The sequence below is a fragment of the Euwallacea similis genome, chromosome 10 (genome assembly GCF_039881205.1).
Source record: "Euwallacea similis isolate ESF13 chromosome 10, ESF131.1, whole genome shotgun sequence".
Classification (NCBI taxonomy): domain Eukaryota; kingdom Metazoa; phylum Arthropoda; class Insecta; order Coleoptera; family Curculionidae; genus Euwallacea; species Euwallacea similis.
Window position 1 is genome coordinate 5,497,556 of NC_089618.1, and position 19,300 is coordinate 5,516,855.

General features: G+C 38.4%; 6 protein-coding genes across 6 annotated transcripts; 4 read left to right on the forward strand and 2 right to left on the reverse strand.

The window, feature by feature from the left end:
* Window positions 1–676: 676 nt before the first annotated feature.
* LOC136411354 (nucleolar protein 16) lies at window positions 677–1,745 on the reverse strand. Its single transcript, XM_066393888.1, has 3 exons — window positions 1,547–1,745; window positions 1,217–1,478; window positions 677–1,168 (listed from the first exon to the last, which is right to left on the reverse strand). The coding sequence occupies exons 1-3, from the start codon at window positions 1,645–1,647 to the stop codon at window positions 950–952; spliced, it is 582 nt and encodes a 193-aa protein (XP_066249985.1). The 5' UTR covers window positions 1,648–1,745; the 3' UTR covers window positions 677–949.
* A 591-nt stretch (window positions 1,746–2,336) lies between these two features.
* Window positions 2,337–4,892, forward strand: LOC136411335 (bis(5'-adenosyl)-triphosphatase enpp4-like). Its single transcript, XM_066393864.1, has 6 exons — window positions 2,337–2,807; window positions 2,866–3,006; window positions 3,059–3,211; window positions 3,267–3,648; window positions 3,713–3,973; window positions 4,045–4,892. The coding sequence occupies exons 1-6, from the start codon at window positions 2,463–2,465 to the stop codon at window positions 4,215–4,217; spliced, it is 1,455 nt and encodes a 484-aa protein (XP_066249961.1). The 5' UTR covers window positions 2,337–2,462; the 3' UTR covers window positions 4,218–4,892.
* A 287-nt stretch (window positions 4,893–5,179) lies between these two features.
* LOC136411316 (exonuclease mut-7 homolog) lies at window positions 5,180–8,556 on the reverse strand. The gene is made up of 11 exons (XM_066393838.1): window positions 8,283–8,556; window positions 7,674–8,229; window positions 7,437–7,618; window positions 7,199–7,379; window positions 6,982–7,141; window positions 6,708–6,903; window positions 6,182–6,654; window positions 5,957–6,130; window positions 5,781–5,909; window positions 5,493–5,724; window positions 5,180–5,437 (listed from the first exon to the last, which is right to left on the reverse strand). Exons 1-11 carry the CDS (start codon window positions 8,476–8,478, stop codon window positions 5,250–5,252), a joined length of 2,667 nt encoding a protein of 888 aa, XP_066249935.1. The 5' UTR covers window positions 8,479–8,556; the 3' UTR covers window positions 5,180–5,249.
* Window positions 8,557–9,346: 790 nt separating this feature from the next.
* On the forward strand, window positions 9,347–13,005 carry Hira (histone cell cycle regulator-like protein). The gene is made up of 13 exons (XM_066393836.1): window positions 9,347–9,571; window positions 9,624–9,800; window positions 9,853–10,066; window positions 10,169–10,268; window positions 10,324–10,611; window positions 10,662–11,275; window positions 11,324–11,473; window positions 11,529–11,709; window positions 11,763–11,955; window positions 12,049–12,222; window positions 12,279–12,626; window positions 12,679–12,770; window positions 12,831–13,005. The coding sequence occupies exons 1-13, from the start codon at window positions 9,535–9,537 to the stop codon at window positions 12,948–12,950; spliced, it is 2,688 nt and encodes an 895-aa protein (XP_066249933.1). The 5' UTR covers window positions 9,347–9,534; the 3' UTR covers window positions 12,951–13,005.
* Window positions 13,006–14,005: 1,000 nt separating this feature from the next.
* Window positions 14,006–16,153, forward strand: Rab10 (RAS oncogene family member Rab10). The gene is made up of 4 exons (XM_066393886.1): window positions 14,006–14,204; window positions 14,424–14,623; window positions 14,967–15,056; window positions 15,114–16,153. Exons 1-4 carry the CDS (start codon window positions 14,078–14,080, stop codon window positions 15,306–15,308), a joined length of 612 nt encoding a protein of 203 aa, XP_066249983.1. The 5' UTR covers window positions 14,006–14,077; the 3' UTR covers window positions 15,309–16,153.
* Window positions 16,154–16,768: 615 nt separating this feature from the next.
* On the forward strand, window positions 16,769–19,266 carry wus (TM2 and DnaJ domain-containing protein wurst). The gene is made up of 6 exons (XM_066393866.1): window positions 16,769–17,277; window positions 17,372–17,521; window positions 18,016–18,194; window positions 18,249–18,399; window positions 18,453–18,645; window positions 18,699–19,266. Exons 1-6 carry the CDS (start codon window positions 17,082–17,084, stop codon window positions 19,192–19,194), a joined length of 1,365 nt encoding a protein of 454 aa, XP_066249963.1. The 5' UTR covers window positions 16,769–17,081; the 3' UTR covers window positions 19,195–19,266.
* Window positions 19,267–19,300: the final 34 nt, after the last annotated feature.

The window sequence follows — 19,300 nt, forward strand, 5'->3', positions numbered from 1 at the left end:
TGGGACGGTACTTTTTATGTCTTGGAATTGAAGCAGAGGCGCCACCTGAGAAATCTATTTAAAACGCACAATTTTCTGCTCTCGTAGAGAACAAATTTCTAATTTTTGCCAAATTGTCACAAATATCCACCATTGTGCCTTCAATCGTCTGCCTTCTGGACGATCAGTTTGTAAGCACCGAATCACATTGGTGACTCAGTCAGAAGAGTTGTTGCCCTCTTTCATCGCAACTCGATAAACAGAGACAACAATACGTTTTCGATTTAAACATCGTCATTCGTTTCGTTACCCCGCTATTGTTCATATCGTCATCTTGGCGTTATCAAAATTTTTTTCGAAAAACATTTTATTTTCTTGGTGAAAATTATTGTAGAAAACCCGCGATAATTGTGTAGAAATGTTTGATCTAAATTAAGATGGTAAAATGTTGATAGTTAAGTTTAAAATGCACATTTTCTAAAGGAAAAATGCAACTGAGTAACCGCAAACCAACCAACTGAAAATCGAAGAAACTTGCTTAATTTATGGACGAACGTTATACAAAGTTTGCTCAAAGACCATAAGAAATTGCTGTAATCCAGTAGTTGCGTTAATATTTTCTTGTAATTCAAAATGTCATTGCATCCATCATGATCACCAATGCAAGATGGCGTCCGAGGTAATCTAAGTATTACTAACGCACAGAGGTAGATTTACTAAGGCCAAATTTCTGGAATTAAAAGATTTTTCATGTGACTTTAAGAACGCCACTGCCCGCATGTAAAACCGTCGCAACTCATAAGCTAATTACCACCCGTTAACACTTACAAGACGGTAATCTACGCACTGCAAGTGGCCCCGCACGCACCGAACTAATCGTCTTAAATCACTTTTATTTGCCCGTTAAGCTAGTGGGTTTCAGGTTTTGAGATTTCAAGGAAAATCACTTTGAAAGCCAATTTTATTTACACTAAATTTCCCCATCTGAATATGAGTTTTCATTATCAGAATCAAAGTTCTGTCCTAAATTTTCCTGCAGAAACTTTCCGAACTGTTCAGGTATCTTCCGGAAGAGCCTCACCTTCTGTCGCAACTGCTTCCAGGTTTCTTGGTAATAATTTTTGCTGTCCTGAGCCATTGCTCTATAGTCAGTGCCATATTTTTTTAGTAAATATGTGATCCACTCCACCTTTAAAATAATAATCAGTCCTCTTTTATTAATTAATCAGGCACCTACCTGACCCTTTGGCAAGCGTAGCTTCTTTACCCGGGGAGCCTTAGCATCGGCCTCTAACATATCAACTACAAATTGTTTATTGTTAACCCGCAAATCTTCCTCTTGTTTATCTTCGCTGCTTCTATTGAATCCTAAAGTTTCTTGTAATTCCCTCTTTTTCGTTGGAATACGGATGGTTTGGTTTGGGTCATACGAAAGGCCCATGTTGGCCAGGTTTGTTTGCACCGATTTCTTAGAATCCCACGCATCCTTCACTTCCTTACTAGAAGGTTTTTTATGGAATCAGCGGTGGTTAATTCAAGTTTGGGAGGGGAGACGAATTCAGCTTACCACCCAATATTGCCTTTGTTAGTAATCTTGTTACGCAGTCTTTTCCTGTTCACATTGTGCCTAAACACCTTCGTTCGACGTTGTTTGCGGAGTTTTGTCATAGTTTTAGTGTTTTTCAACGGGAAAATCTGGTGAAATCTATGAAAATTTAAGAAGAAATCTAACCTCAAATTTTAGACGAGACTTCAGGGTTGACCTACGTCATGCGTTTCTATTAGTGGAAAATGAATCGATGGTAAAGCACTGTAATGTTGGAGTGGAGGCTTGAATTATTGCCTCATAGAGGGCGCATTATTGTAAGGTGATTATGTAGTTATGTAGATTTATAACTTTTTCGCTATAATACCGTAAGTATCTGCGAGAGTTGAATTAGAAATATTAAAAGATAGTTAAATTCTTTATGTTTGCCGGAAAGATGAGTTAAAAATCTCGTATTTTTCCACTAAGCGGTAGTACTGCGTTACGTCCATATCTATAGTATGTTGCGAAGTTGTCACATTCTTTACGAACTGGGATATACCTATTAAATATATTGAATTTCTCCGCTTTGAACAAATAAAAATATATATCATGGTAGATTTACCGCATAGGAAAATACCAAAATAATTCACTTATAGAGAAATTTCTAAAATAATCTCTTCAGGTAGAACACAGTGGCAGCAGTGTATTATATCAATTTCTCAGCTGCAATCCAACGATGTCAAGTTTTCTAAGAATTTTAAAATCTACGTGTAAATAAATCCCTTTGATCACATAGTACGGCAACACTGCATTATGTCAAACTTGTCACCGCTCACAGCTGATTTGTTTACATTTGCTTCATCATCCCATAAAACAAATCGTATAATGGAAACTTACAAAAAATGAGTTTCACAACTCTAAATTTCGCTAAACTAAAGTAACACGCCATCTCAACATGCTGTGGCGAAGCTACTGGTTTCTGCTTTTGGCCCCCCAAATCTGGGCCATTTCTAAGCATCCGGTGCTGGTTGTTGTGTCCTATGATGCTTTCAGGTACAATTTCTTTGATACAGAGAAGCTACCCCACATGGAGAGTATAAGAAAGCAAGGGGTCTATGCTGACTATTTGGTTAATGTGTTCCCAACAAAGACCTTTCCAAATCATCATACTATAGCCACAGGGCTATACACTGAAGTGCATGGAGTTGTTGGCAATACCTATTATGATCCTGACGAGAAGAAGGTTGTAAAGATTGGGTATGAGATGTACCATTATAATGATGAAGTGGTGCCTATTTGGGTATGACAAATATTTTACTTATCGGATATATTGTTTTCTGATTAATATAAAAAATTAGAGGTTAAATGAAGATTTAGGTGACGAGAGGTACTCAGGGACAGTAATGTGGCCAGGGGCTGATTATCCTTATCAGAACAAAAATGTAACTTACAAAATGCCATTTCAAGCTGGCTTTGATTGGCATAAAAGGGTGGATCAGGTAGGATTTCTTCAGTCTGTCTCAATCTTATTTATTGACCATTTATATATAGGTAATATCCTGGATAACTGACCCATTAAAACCAGCAAATTTGGTCCTGTTATACTTTGAAGAGCCTGACACCCATGGCCATGCCTTTGGCCCCAATTCACTCACTGTTAAAAATTTAATCCTTCAGTTAGACAACATTACTGGCTATTTACATGTAACACTTCTAATCCTTAATGCTGCCAAATGTTAATTAATTAAATAAATTTTAGCTACAATTGAGCAAACGCGGACTGACTGACAAAGTCAATGTTATACATGTTAGTGACCATGGAATGACTGCAGTAACACCCCCTAGATTTGTTAATGTCACGCAATTTATGACCAATGGCACTTATGAATGGACAGGGGCCAGTCCCGCCATACAAATAATTCCCCATGCAGGATTCCACCAGACAATATATGACTCATTGAAAAAAGGCTCTTTGGAAAACGGCCATTTTCGAGTTTATAATAAATCGGATTTCCCTGAGAGATGGCACTATAAAAATAACAAGAGATCTCCCCCAATTCTGGTGATGGCTGATGAGGGCTATGCTCTTGATGACCTTATTATTTCTGCCCCTAAATATGCCTTAAATTATAATTTTACGCGTAAGCACTAACAGGAGCACTAATTAATTGAATTATTATGATCAAGATATTTTTTGTTTTGCAGTCACCAATTCGTCAGAATTTGGAGTCCACGGCTATGATTATGTAGTCTCAGACATGCATCCGTACTTCATGGCGATTGGTCCGAAACTTAAGAAACATACGAAAATATCCCCGTTCAACACCATCGACCTTTTCAACATCTTTTGTGCTATCTTAGAGCTGCCGCCACCTCGAAACAATGGTACATTAATCGCCGCCGATCAAATTCTGCTGGCGGCCAATGTTGCCAACTATGACACTGGGACTATAGTTTTGTTATTCGGTAAGGATTAGTGTTTTTTTTTTTTTGGGAGAATCAAATGATTTTTATAATAGTTTTGTTATTGTTTGCAGTAGGAGGCGTTCTTCTCGTTCTAATTTTAGTGGGAATGGCGGTGATGTTCACGTTAATGCTCATCAAAAGGCAGCAAAATATCACCACTGCTGCGGCTCTTAATAAGAGGTTTCCACAAACTTTTCAGAACTATATTGAAGCCCAACATTTGTTGGATCCTGAGGAAGCCTAATGTTAAAAATTTGTTTGACAGTTTCATTTGTCAAACTAAGCACCTTGTTTAGATTGACGCACTACAGACAGAGATACGTCCATTTTAGGTAGTGATGCATAACTTAGGTATTAGACGTTGTAGTTCGTTAACGACAGATTTGCCAATATAGAACGTACAAGGTCACAAAAATAAGTAACATAGGCAGATATTGCTGCCTAAAAGTAGTAAATTTGTAGAGTATTTTTATTAGTAATATTTACAACTATTAAGTACTCCCTTACAACACAAGTTAACTCAATAATGTGATATACTGGATAATCTCATTGTACTCCCAATCAATTTTGTGCACGATGTAATTAGGTCTCTTCTAATCTATCATTAGCGTTGGTAAGGCAAAAAAGTATAAAAAATGGACAATAATCTATGAGAAAGTTCATAGTTCTGTCATGTTTCGTTCCTATTAATGTTTGGATGTGAAGGTTTTCTAGTCATTTTGAAGTTATAGTTAACCTCCGCGCTGGAAAATGGTAATTTTGATCTTTATTATTGTCTACTTTCTTTGCGCGGGAGTTAAATTTTAGGTCCTAAAAATAGCGCTCAAACGTGTGTTATTACATTGTGGTAATTATAGACTGTTTGTACGCCTTTTTTATTTTACTTGAGAAATTGTAAATAAATTATTAGTTATTCTAAGCAGTTCAGTTTTAATAGTTCTTGACATGGCGAATGCTCTCTTACTTAAAGTTCGACGCTTTGCCTACATACCTTTTTAATTATAAAATTTGGCAGAAAGGTTTAAAACAGATTTGTAAAATGATTCGTAATAATCCAAATTGATATCTTGCTGTGGAAATAAAAATAGTAATAATTTATTCAAATTGCAAATCACTAAGTGTTCAGAAAAAGGTCCATCACGATTATCCAAAATAACATTTATGGCAATAAAGAATGACGACTTTACTAAAAGTCAAACAAGCAACTCCCATCAAAAATTATATTCAATAAGTCAACAATTATTCCTACGTTAAGTCAAATAATAGAAAATTTCCTTTATTGCACAATTCCCTGCAGCCTACCACGCAGCACCCGCTCTAGATGAGAACCATCGTAATAGACTTTCCCGCATTCTTCGCAAACGTAGAAAAACTCGTAGTTATTAATAACCGATAATGGTAGGGAATCAAACTGGATCCGCGCCCCCAAACGGGTTAACCGCAGATTCACGTCGATCTTGCTATCTAAATAATTAACAAATTCATTTGCCAATCGTCATGAAGTTTATCAATGCCTCACCTAATTCCCATTTTTTGTTATTTGAATAAGAGACTTTGGGGGTTAAGTGTGACGAGGCTTGAGAATACCCAAAACAGTCGTCATTATCATAGCCTTCATCGCAGGAGACGCCAGTAAAGTCATCATCTTCGTCTTCAGAATTAGAAGGGCCATATTTGGGAGCTGCAGTCTTGTCGTACAGCGTTAACATTGTATTTTTCTGGATTTTGGCGAAGTTATTGCTGTTGCAAATCTAAAAAAATAAGCATTATATATGAAGTTAATGATCTGATATAACATGAGGCTCACCATACACCTACTAAACACATGCTCTTTTGTGACTGTAATTTTGTAGTAGTTGAGAACCTCTTGTAGTTGTTCGTCTTTATGTTCGGAAACTACGTTCAGGCAATGGCCCGCAGGGACATAACCGTTGAGCTGAGAAAAACTCCTTGGACCCAGAAATAAAGGGAAATAATAGTTACCATCTTAAAAGTGCCTTTCCTGGTCAGAATATAGCGCCTCTCGTCCATGGCGTACTTGACGCAGTCTTTATGCTCCTGCTGACTCTCCAATATGGCCGTATCAATGCCGCAGCTGCGTAGATTTTTGCCCAGGCCCTGCAGCATCGTATCACACACAAACTTCACTTCGTGAGCCTTAAAACAACTCGCATTAATTTGGTTTTATAAACAAATGTAAATGTATACTTGAACGGGAAGTAAGTGCGGACTTGGAGGCTGCAGAATTGGCTCTTCTGGTTTCCTCCTGTGCGGATTCTTCTTGGGCTTCTTTTTAAGAGAACCATCGTGCTGGATTAAGCTGTAGCAAATGTCATCGAAGGGGCAATCGGCTGTTTCAAAACAAGTTTTAAGGACGTCATAGACCTCTAAGAGACAATAAGAGTCCAGTGCGGCATAATATACTTGGGACTCCCTCAAGGGGCGCTTTTCCCAATTAGAAAACTGCTCCGATTTGTCCAAAGATTTCCCCAAACACTGCTGCACCAAACCGCTAAGACTGGGACCGCCCTTTTTCACCTCAAACGGCAGTCGCAGCTTGGGATATTTATCCATGTGTTTCCATAAAGAGCACAAATCTAGGAACCCCAATTGCTTGGTGTCAAAATTCAAATTAGGCAAAGCTTGCCTGATCATATGGATGTCGCTGGAGAGTCCAAAACCTGCGCAATTTAAAGTTCACTAATTGGTTTTTGCAAAAAGAAAATGTAAAAACCTAATTTTAATATATCCGAATTATTGAAGAGGTGTTTTCCCAGTTCTTGCCATAAATGAGGAGCCGCAGGTCCCAGAACCACGATATCAATAATGAATACTCCCCGATGGGTGGCAATTTGCATTAAAGCCAACTCACTGGGTTGTCCTCCAAAGCTCGGTTTCCATTCGCAATCAATGCCCACTACTTCCACATCCTATTAAACAGATTCTTGTTAGCCTTAGAAATTCGACAGAACATTCCAAGACTAACTTGAAATGCCCTAAAAACTTACCTCAAGGCCTGAAGACAAAAGAACTTCAAACGCAATGGGAGTGTCCACAAGATTTATTGTGTCAAGTGACAAAGGATAGGAGTGATAGTCAGTTGTTTTAGTACCTGCCGATTCATCCCAGTGATCATTGGAGAGGAGTGGCGTCAATGAATCAGATAGCCTTTCCAAAATAAGGACCAATAATAATAAATTTAAAGGGCAGAAAACAAAACCTTACTTGTTCTCCTCAAACATCTGCACACTATAGGGCCACTCTTTTTTGTCAACGTTGTAGAAATGCGCCCATCTGAGAGCCTCTGCTACCTCTCCATACTGGGCCACCCCTATCACTAATTCCCGCTGCAAATTTGCATTATCTGTTACTGCTTCTTGAGCCATTTCTTTCCAGCTTTCATTCCCTATATCCATGACAAAAATAAATAATAAAATAAAGGTAAAACAAAAATTAAAATTACCAAAACTGTTATCAATAAATCTCTTATGCAACAAAAACTTCAACGCCCCTTCGTTCCGCTTCTCATTCAAATTTGGAGTCAAATCGCTAGACACTTTGAACATTTTAACCATCCTTGTAACGAGCCGTTTCCATGGCTTTACATGGATTTTGTCGTACTTAACCTCAGGAATGCCCCTGTTCCTAAAAATCACCAGTATCTAACTACTGCAGCTGTTGCAACTTCACAACTACTAACTCAATGTATTCCCCCATTGTATCCCTCACTGAGGCATTGCTGAGCACAGAGTCTAAAAATTGCACCAACTCTGTTTGATGTTTTGGGCTGGAGTGTAGAAAATCATCAACATTGCGCAGTTTGTCTTGCACCACTAAAGGGACCAGGAAATCATCTATTGAAAACTCATTTTGCAAACCTAACAAAGCTGAATATTGGCAAGCCTCTTTGTACTGCTTCTTAGAGATCAGGCAGTGAATGCTGCTTAAAAATGCCTCTCTATCCACAGCCATTTCAAATACTTCTACTATAAGCTTAATCACAGACTGTGTGTTCTGTTTGACCACAATTTTGAAGGCGTCAACTTTCAGTTCAGGAGTAAGTAAAGAGCTTATGTTGGACCTGTATTTGTGGGCAAACCTCCTAAACTCCTCAATCAAAAACATGGGTAAAGATTTGCTTTTTATGCTGTAGAAGTCGGGGCAATTGAATAGGAGCTTCAGGAATAATATGTAGGGATTTGTACTGGTATTCAAGAAGTTTTCCAGCTTAGACACCACTGGAGGACTGTGCTTTACTGCAAAAAATAAATAATTCAAAATCAACTATTATTCATCAGCACAAACATACACATTTGATACATCTGTTTCAGTCCCTGGAAAAACCCATTCTCTTCCAGGCTCAAACCTAAGTCTATCTTAACATCTCGGCAACAGTTATTGTCATGATTTGATATGTCTTGGAAGTGTTTTCTTTGTTGAGAGTAATTCCCAAGGCCCTGCTGCCTCATCACATTGACAGGTATCTGAGTGTTCCAATGGGACATGCTGTTAAATAATAAAAGGAATAAGTAGAAAGCGTTTTTGTCATTTTACACTAGGATTTTGGGACATTGCTCATTTTTGGAAATTTATGGAAACATAACATAATGTCCTAACTGTCACTAGTGGCTGGAACATATACCTGTCGTTTCCAAGATCACAAGACCTCTCAGGCAATCACTTTAAGATCCAAAACTAAATAATGAACACGATTATTACTAGAATTAACTAGAAGTAGGATGGTACAGCTGTTGCACAATTTGCAGCATTCATTGCCGGCTTTTGGGAAACGTCTAAGTAACCCTCAGACACTCAACAAAGGGCGAATTTTGCCAAAGAGAACTTAACAGTTACATTTATAAACAAGAAAACAGGGAAAATGATAAATTAAAAACATTATCTCCAATAAATTAATTAATTGAACACCCAATTTGTAAATATAGGTTGACAGCGGTGACGTCACACGCTCCTATTGGTTGAAAAATGAATGACATTTGTGACGTCATGAAAAATATCACATCAAGTATATTAAGTAGGCTCATGAAACTATAGCACTGCCGCTAGTAGTGTTTCTACCGCAATTCCGAGTGTATATTGGATGCTTTTTTACATTAATTAATCATGAAAATAATCTTGAAGTTCAATTAATTTTAATTCATTAAAATTTGGTAAATTTCATGAATATTTGAAATTTTGTAAATTATTAAAAATACTGTTAATGAATGAAAATTTTATCACATTACATTACACTAAATCAACTTTATGTGGCATTGACAATACAACTACAAAGCTTTACCAAGAATATCCCTTAAAATTAAACCTATTGACTTTGACAGCGACACTAATAATAACCTTATTGTTTTGTTAACACTTGGGGTGAACAAATTGTTCAGTGTTTTTATTATTTTTCATCAATTTAAATGTAAATTTGTCTTAAAGCGACTATAATTTTATGAAAAACAAATTCTTCATTTTCCTTTAAGTTATCTCTATTCATTTTCAGTTGTTTTTATGCGTTATTTTCATGCTTTTCAAACTTCTTAAGTGGGGTATCCTACAGAATGATCTTTTTTAAACCCGCCTGGCTCAATCATGAAGGTAATTAATCGCTCAGGAAGACCTTATACACATCTAAACTCCAAAACTTCAGATAACAAACCAATATTCTCAGTGGATGTCCACCCAAAAGGTAACCGATTCGCCACTGGAGGTCAAGGGGGTTCCGGCGGGCGTATTGTTATTTGGAACATCAGCCCAGTCATCAATGAAGACGCAGAGGACGACCCCAAGGTGGCAAAGATGCTATGTCAAATGGACAACCACTTAGGTGATAACTCTGAAAAATGATTTTTATATTATTTAACAACCTATAATTGTAGCCTGCGTAAATGTGGTGAGATGGAGCAATAATGGCCACTATTTAGCATCTGGTAGTGATGACAAACTGGTAATGATATGGAGGTTAACCAGTGAGGGCAGCTCTTCAATTTTTGGAAGCAGTAAAGTGAATATCGAGACTTGGAAGTGTGTTCATACTTTGAATTCACATAATGGGGATGTGCTGGATTTGGCTTGGGCGCCCCATGATGGATGGCAAGTACACACAATTTGTTAATTAATTGTAATGTGAATATACAAAAGGTGTATTACTATTGATTTTTTCTTAATAAAACAAGTATTAAATTCCCTGCATAGGTTAGCATCCAGTAGTGTTGACAATAGTGTAATCATATGGAACGCCCTTAAATTTCCAGAAAGAATTGCTCTATTAAAAAACCACACTGGTATGGTTAAGGTAAATTTGTTCTCTTAAACCAACCTCTTTATTATGTGCATTTACTTTATTCCAGGGTGTGACTTGGGACCCTGTAGGGAAATATCTCGCCAGCCAATCAGATGACAAAACTCTGAGAATCTGGCGCACTTCAGATTGGGTCCAGCAAGAAATTGTCACTGACCCTTTTGTAGAATGTTCGGGAACCACTCATGTTTTACGGTGCTCTTGGTCCCCTGATGGCCAGTACCTTGTGTCTGCACACGCAATGAATGGAGGGGGCCCCACTGCCCAAATCATTGAGAGAGAAGGCTGGAAGCAGGACAAGGACTTTGTTGGCCATCGAAAGGCTGTTACTTGTGTGGTATGTCAAAAAATAATCAATTGAAAATCACTTTAAATAAAACTTCCCAGCGATTCAACTCAAACATATTAAAAAAACCTGATGCAGACAGCCCCAAAAAAGCTCCTCAGTTCTGCTGCTGTGCCATAGGTTCAAGAGACCGTTCAATAAGTGTGTGGCTGACCTCACTTAAGCGCCCCCTTGTAGTAATTAAGGAACTGTTTGATGACAGCGTCCTGGATATTTCTTGGAGCCATCAAGGAGACTTTCTTCTTGCCTGTTCCTGGGATGGAACCGTGGCCTGTGTCATGTTCAAGGAAGCTGAGATGGGAGTGCCCCTCACAATGGAAGAAAAGAATGCCCTTTATGAGCGGGTGTATCACAAATCCTTGCAGAGTAGCTGGAGCTTAAACATCAGTAGCTCTCAAATTGTTGAAGACCCTGAGCTGTTGTGTGCCATTGAGGAGATGAATAAGAAAACTGAAGCTATAAGTGTGGAACCTCCAGAAATTAGAGAGCCCCCCAAGGCACAGGAGGTATGCTATGATACGAGCAGATTAAACCAGAATGTGATGATGACTGTAAACAAACAAGTGGAAACCAGGCTCTCTTCAGGAAAGCGCAGGATTACACCTATGCTGCTCACAACAATTCCCAACTCCACTGCCTCAAATGATAGTCTAGCGTAAGTCAAATGAATTAAAACTAATTTCAGCTATATAGCTTTTAATAGGGCCAGCTCAGACTCGACCAATCAATACCTAAGCCAACCTGATGCCTTTAGCAAATCATCTCCCAGCAAAAGTCAAATAGTGGTGGAGAATCGAACTGAAGCTCAGGTTCAACTAGTGACCACTGCCACCCCCCAGCCAAAACCTGTGATGTAATTCACTGCAGAATCCTTTATAAATCCACACATTAACTCTAGCATATTACAGACAAAAAGTTCTGGGGACTCAGTCTGTGATCTCAAAACCACCAGGTACTGAAATCAATCAATTAATGTGTATTGATGTACCTGGGGACGAGCCGTTGACAAAATTCATTAGCATTCTTGACCCTATTAAGCTCAGCTCAGCTCCTATGGTCACAAAGGACGCCGGAAACTTGAAAATCCAAGTAAAATTTCTTCGAAAATTGTTCTAAAGAAAATGTAAAATTGTGGTTTGCAGATCAGTAACAATTGCCATAAGTTATCAAACAATGCATCTCTATCTCGAATTGAAGTCTGTAAGGCATCAGAAAAGAAAGAGCCCATATGGGAGACTTTTTTGGGGTCGCCAATAAGGACTATGGCTTCAAATAGAAAGTGTGTGGTGGCCTGTTGTGAGGATCTCTCTATTAATATTTATGACATTAATACTGGTAAGCTTTAATTTATGAAGTGTTTGGAGTCATTTTCTGGAGAAATCAGACGGTGACAACTTGAATTATTGAGAGGATCGTTATTCTGTCTAGGAGCAAGACTGTCTCCTGCGCTCCTCATAGATGACGTCGTAAGCTGCATGAGTCTCTCTCAGTCCGGTTTCCTGCTTGTACTGACCAAAACAGGTCTCGTTTACCTCTGGGACTTAATCGCTACCAAAAGCATTCTCAATCGAGTTTCCGTACGCAGCCTACTCACCGACAATTGTATCTCTTCCTCTCTAATGTCTTGGTTCAATTTTACTAAAATGCCCCTTTTCCAGCAATCGTCAGCGGCTGCTCTCTAACCACCTCAAACCAACCGATTCTCACCCTAAATGACGGCAGAGCCTACTCCTACAGCTTAGAACTTCAAACTTGGGTCCAGCTTTCCAATCCCCTGGATCCAGTTTGTCGCGCAGCCGCCTCCATGGTGCGAAAAGTACCCGCCAACTTGCCTCTGGCCTCCCTGCAACAAGTGATGTCCTCGTACCGCCCCACTGCCTCCACCCTTCCATCGGGAGTCACTTTGAGTTTCCTTGAGTCACAAATAGCTGCTACTAATGTGCTGAAAAGCCCAACGGAGTACCGCCATTGGTTGTTCGCCCAAGTGCACCATCTTCTTGATAAAGGTTTACAAACTTTAGAAATTCATTGGCAGTGTAATTTTTAAGGAAATTTTAGGTCCCGAGTGCCGCCTGAAGCAAATCTTAGACGATTTGTTAGGTCCCACGCATAGGAACGTCAAGAAAATGCGACTAGATAGCGACATTATGGTAAATTATATAGTGAAGGTTATTGCCAAGAGTTGTGATAAAGGTTTTCGGGTTTTGCAGGGATTGTCACGCAGAAAGCTGCTAACCGAAATTTTAGGCGTGATCAAGACGAAATTGCCCTGGCAACGTCTGTACAAGGAGTACAGCGAACAATTGAAAGACATTAGAGACTTTAATTAATTTAGTATTTTTCATACTTTTTCGTGATGTTCTTTCGGACGAATGAAGATTCCGATTTTTAATAAAGGAGTAATAATAGTGCCAGTTTCAGTAGTTTAATGATTTGCAATTTTTGAACCGTTTTTAAACATACAAAAAATTAAAAAAGTTTCATGTGGCGCCCTCTGCCAAAGAGTAGGCGTAGTTATTTATCACTAATCAGAAAGTTAACCCCAAACCTTGCTTTCAGTGCGATGTTATGAAATTGTAAACTCTACCCTCCAGTTAAATAAAAATATCTTCCTTAACTTAAATATGAGCCAAATAAGAGCTTTAATTGAGAGGTATTTATTCAAATATATAAGAAAAAAATTAAGGAAATTTCTCGTGGCGCTCTCTGTGGAAAAGTATGCGTAACAAGTAAACATTAGCCGAGAAACCAACCCCAAAAATTACACAATGCGACGTTACTAGATTGATGCTTTTTCACTTAATTAAAAGAAAAATATAAGTTTTTTTTGTAGATTTTAATTCTCGTTTAGGGTTAAAAAAAAACTAATGTTGAGGAAAGGAAAAGACACTTCATTTTGTTGGATACTGTATAAAACATTTTCCACTAAGTGTGTAGCCTTGGAGTGTCAAATAAAAACGAACAGAATGGATATTTTTTTAGTAACGAAATTTTTACAATTAAGAAAAATGTTCGGATTTTATTTTAAAACTACAAAATGAAAATGCAAAATTGTTTTGTTACAAATATAAATAACAACGTTCCCTCTCATCATAATACGACTTGGCAACGTTACAATATCTGGCTCCTCTGCAATTGCTTCAATTGCCAGATCAACCATTTCACCATAGTTGGTCAGATTTCGCTTAAATTTTACCGACATTTAAGTTTATTTATAATCTATTCAAACATCTAGAAAAATATAAAAATCGATTATTCTGGTATTTCCTTTGATTTATTGTTAAAACGAAATTCAAACATTTTTATTAAATGACTGAATTTTATAGAAAACATTTGACTTTAATTTGAAACAATGGCACCGGCAATGTTGCCAAGGCGTAAGGTTGACGTTATTTTTAGGTGTCAAAGTCAAATAGACAAAAATACTAATTTATTATTAACTTTTTAAAGTTAAAAAATGGCTAAGAAAACCTACGATTTATTGTTCAAATTGCTGCTGATCGGCGACTCCGGCGTAGGCAAAACTTGCATTTTGTTCAGATTCAGTGATGACGCCTTCACGACCACTTTTATATCTACTATAGGTAAGTCCTTAAGATAGGCATTTTCATTAATTATTTATCGTATATTCAATAAGTTTTCGCGTCATTGAGTAAGCATACTCAAAGTCCAATTCTTAATGATGTGATAAAAACCACAAACTTAACTCAATCCTTGTCCTACACCCTCCTCTCAAAGGTTTGGAAAGCCATGAATCATCCACCCGAAGGGTAGCTAAAAGGTCCTTTTCTGGTGGGTTTCAGGTATAGACTTCAAAATTAAAACCATAGAACTTAGAGGCAAGAAGATCAAGCTGCAAATATGGGACACAGCGGGGCAGGAGAGGTTTCACACAATCACCACCTCCTATTACAGAGGTGCCATGGGCATAATGCTGGTTTATGACATAACAAATGAAAAGAGCTTTGAGAACATAGTAAAATGGCTGAGAAACATAAATGAGGTAAAGTTGAAATTGTTCTTAGTGTTTTTGGCTTAGAGCTCTTAATTTAATCTGTGATCACTCTGTAAATAATCTGTGACTAAAGAAATTATACTTGGAATTTTGAGCAATTAATTTTGATTGAGGTTCAAGTGAGAACTCTATCATAGTTGGGGTACTGTAAAGTCAGAGACAGTTTCAATTATGACTCATTGACCTTTTAAAATGGGAATGTGAATCTTGCATAGAGTGATTGGTCTGAATTGCCCAAGAGCAGTAAGTTGAAAACAAAAATGCTATTAAAAAGGTGTTAATTGATCATTTATTTTAAAGTGTGTTTTTCATGGTAAAATACCATTTGTAGCATGCCAATGAGGATGTAGAGAAAATGATCCTAGGCAACAAATGTGATGTGGAGGACAAGAGAACTGTGAGCAAAGAACGAGGGGAATTGGTAATGTTTCTTAACCCCAATAAAAATATTTCTTTTAACTGAAATTTCTACACTTAGATCGCCAAAGAACACAGTATAAGATTCATGGAGACCTCAGCCAAGTCAAACATGAATATAGACAGGGCGTTTAGGGACTTAGCAGAGGCTATTCTAGACAAAACTGCGGGCCGCGAACCTGGCGATAACATGGACCGAGTGATGGTGGATCGAAAACCACCTTCCAGCTCGTCAAAGTCTTGCTGTAACAACTAAATGTGTGCTTAGTTTTGTTATTTTTCTTCAGTTATCTTCGGGGTGAAAACCCTGTGAGTGCCAGCCCTAGTTTACCACAAAAAATATGCTCACTCATAATAATTATTATCTAGATTTATTTATTTCATTTTTGTAACTGGAAACGAATTTACTCCCCCATTAAAGTGATCATAGCAAGGTTGTGAAGCTTTCGAAGAATTTCACTCGGCTTCATTTCACTTCCAACAGGGCGTAAGTTTTTAATTCGTTTTGACTGCCAAACTAAGAGAGCTTTTTCGTGCATACAGGGTGTCCCACACTCGATGGAATGTGATACGTTTTCCTGAAACCTTGAAGAACTGTTAATGATTTTTTGAGAGAACCGCCGGGAAGAAGTACCAAATATTTAAATGGGACACCCTATATATTATTGATTTTTTTATGTTCCTCAAAATTCTGCGAGCAGTTTCACATTCTATGTTTTTTCTCAATGATTCTCGAAAAACGTCTAATGCACCATTGAGCGTGGGACACCTTGCATAAACATGTGTCTTCAGCTATATCATTGAACCACTGTGTTATAGGTTAGACTAGTTATTATTATTACATTAACAAAAACTCTATCTTACTTGAAGCAATATATTTAAGGGAGAAACGAGCGCTTTGTTTCGAACTATTTACATATTTGTATGCCAATTTTCACACGCTAAATGTTGTTGCGTTTTAGTTTCGATTTTCGTCTAAATGTGAGTAACGTGAAAGGATCAAGCTTTCCACTGATGACTATTACCCCAAACTGCTTATTTGTAATATTTCAATATGTGGGTGTAAAAGTAAGAATTTGTTAAATAAAGATTTAATTTTAACGCCTTGGGGTTTCATTTTTAAGAACACGATTTTTCCAACTTCGCCTGAGCCAACCGAACTTTAAAATCCCGATAAAACAGTCTGGTTGCAGGAGGCGGGCGTTTCGAATTTCGATTATCGCATTATTCAACGAACATAGACGAGAAGACCCGAGTATTGAATATTCATTACCCCTGATTCGAGCGAGTAGGCAACCAGATATGCAGTTACTGTGAGGTTCGGATTAAGTCCTATTAGAAAGCATTAAGCTCCAATAAATTACAAATTACTGCTTGGCCCTATAAAGGTAGCACATTGATTTAACGATATAATTAGTATTAGTACGAATTTTGCGGCTGCCATGGGCACTTTCTCTGCGCGGGTCTGCATGCACCAAAGGCAAAATGTGGCCACATTATACCTTATTCCAACTTAATAAGTTAAAAAGAGTCAAAAAGACTAATACGAAACTACGAAAGTTTGGTGAAAAGCCAAAGTTTGCCTTCTTTATAAAAAATTGCAAACCTTAGCAAAAAAAACTAGTGCAGTCGGTACCATCCCAGCGTAAGACGCCGCTGTCCACCAACCAACAGAACCCACCTAACTGTAAACGAACCATCGTGGCCCACTTTACCATTTCTTCAGCCAGGGTTTTGACTTCGAAACCTTGGCAGTACCGTCCGAATTTTCACTCAACGTAAACCGTCCCGGAATTACCCCAAAAATGTTAGAAGGCCATTTCGTCTTTTCTGCAATCATCATGGTGGTTTCCGCGTAACACAACGCAAAATTACCTGCTTAAGCGTATGCGACATAACTTTGTTATCGTCCGTTTTATCTTGGAACAATGTGTAGCGAGGATCTATTGTTTTGCATGCATTCGTCGAAAAAATGCCATGTGTGTGAGTGAAATTTTACAGTGCAGCCAAAGTGACGAAAAATATTTCGATGATGGATACAAATCGGGTGAGAAATCGCCAGAATGGCCCCAAAGGTACGAAATTTGAACATTTACCCAGCTCATCATCGATGACAAAAAATTTCTTTTGCGCGATCGGTAATTTGTTCGGTATTCAATCTTGCGCTCAAAATGCTGACGTCGCCCCTAATCCCTTCGAAAATGGTACCAATAAATGCAGGCTAGGTAAGTGCAACTGCATTGGCCCAAGCTTGATAACACCATAACACGAGTTATTTAAAGTTGTGGCTTTAGGTTAATTTCAAAATTCTTGATATAGACCAAAAAATTAAGCAAGCAGCGCCGAAAAGTGGAGAGAAAAATGTGGTTTTTCAAACCCCACTGGACCAACAACCGACGGATGCAGATGTGGCCTCAAAGAAGAGCCTCATTTTGGCCTACATACTGTGGCTTTTTGGAGGAATCTTTGGTGAGATGATATTTATTAAAAAAGTAATTACGGTTAAATGAAAAAAATATATCTATACACTCACGTTTTGAGAGCACTGGGAACAATTAGAACGTATCCTGAAGCAGCTCTGGTTTACTGAATAACTTCTACTAATGTCAGATGGATATCTTAAGTGGCCTTAAATAATACGTTTTCAGTCTCCCTCACATAATGGTCTCAGTTTTTCCAAGCAGAACTTTCTGGCGAAATATCACATCCCCCTAAGTCCGAAGGTCATTCACACCATTATTTGCCATGAAAAACACCAAAAAATACAAAAAAAATCATAAAGAAATCCGGACCAAACACGCAAAATGTTCAAAGTATCACAAAGTGATAGGCGACTGTGATTTGTTTTAAAATATGTCTGACACCTCTTTAAATCTTATCGACACGACCCGATGAGAGTCCATGACTATAACCCCCGCCATTTTGAAAATCGTTTCTGATTTCGTTACTAACAATCCTTCCAGGTCTGCACTTGTTCTACCTGGACAGAGACGCTCACGCTTTCTTAACATGGAGCACCCTGGGGGGTTACGGTCTGGGATGGCTTGCAGACGTCACCAAAATCCCCCGCTACGTGAGGGAATGCAACAACGATCCCCGTTTTTTGCACGAAATGATGGACAAAATGAGGCGCAATAAGAAGGTATTCATTTCCTTTCGCGATAATTTGACTATTTAGATCATTTGAATGTTTTAGCCTCCTTTTTCCTCGAGCCGCTTCATTTCTGCTGTTATGGTGGGCTATTTGTGGGGTCAGTTGGTTCTGTTGGCCATTCCTCAAGACGAAGTTTGGGGAGTTAATTGGAATACTTACTTCCACTGGTTAATTCCTCTTGCTGTGGCTTTAGGTCTGATTGGGAATGTTCGATGATGTAGCTGTATATTAATTGATTTTGTGTAGGAGTGTGGGTGGTGGGTAATATTGGGAAAGAGCAGGGTAAGCCTTGGTTGACCATCGCAGTTTCTTACATCACCTACATATCCAGATGGTACATTTACGACGAGAGCGTTTGGTTGAGTCTGGTGATGTTCTCTGCAGCAATAGCTTTCGACACCTTTTCCAAGGAGTGGAGACGTTCTCCTAAGAAAAAATCGTGAGTCTTATTTAAATCCATGAGGGTCTTATTGTAATTCAAAACGATTTTAGGCCTCTCTGGAAGAGAGCGATAGTTGTGGCCTGCTGCGTCTTCCTCTACGTTAGTCTGTGGAGCTCCTACATTTACTTCAATGGCAAAATCACTGACTCCAACGGAGAAGAAATACCTGTACACGAGGCAATTCATCACTTCTTCACTAGCTCCTGGTGGACCGATTTCAAGCAATCCTTGTATGACATTTATCTGTACGCACAGCACCACGGATGGTACGAGATTTGGAAACAAGTCATCGATCTGTCGGATCCGCAAGGGGAGCAAAATGCTTATAAAGTCCTAGGCGTCAGTCCTACGGCCAGTCAGCAGGAAATCACGGCCAGATGGAGGGCCCTGAGTAGGGAGAATCATCCCGATAAGGTGAAGGTTCCAGAAAGGCAAAGGGAGGCGCAGGAGAGGTTCATGGAGATACAGCAAGCCTATGAAATCTTGTCTAATATCAAGAATAAGAGGGGTAGAAAGAATAAAAAGAGCATTCAAGACGAATTTTGATTCATAACTAGGGATGTAGTGTATTTGTACTATTTGCTGTCACTTGTATTTATGAATATAGTTTTATTACTTTCTGCGTTTATTTTTAATGTGTTGTTTGTGGAAT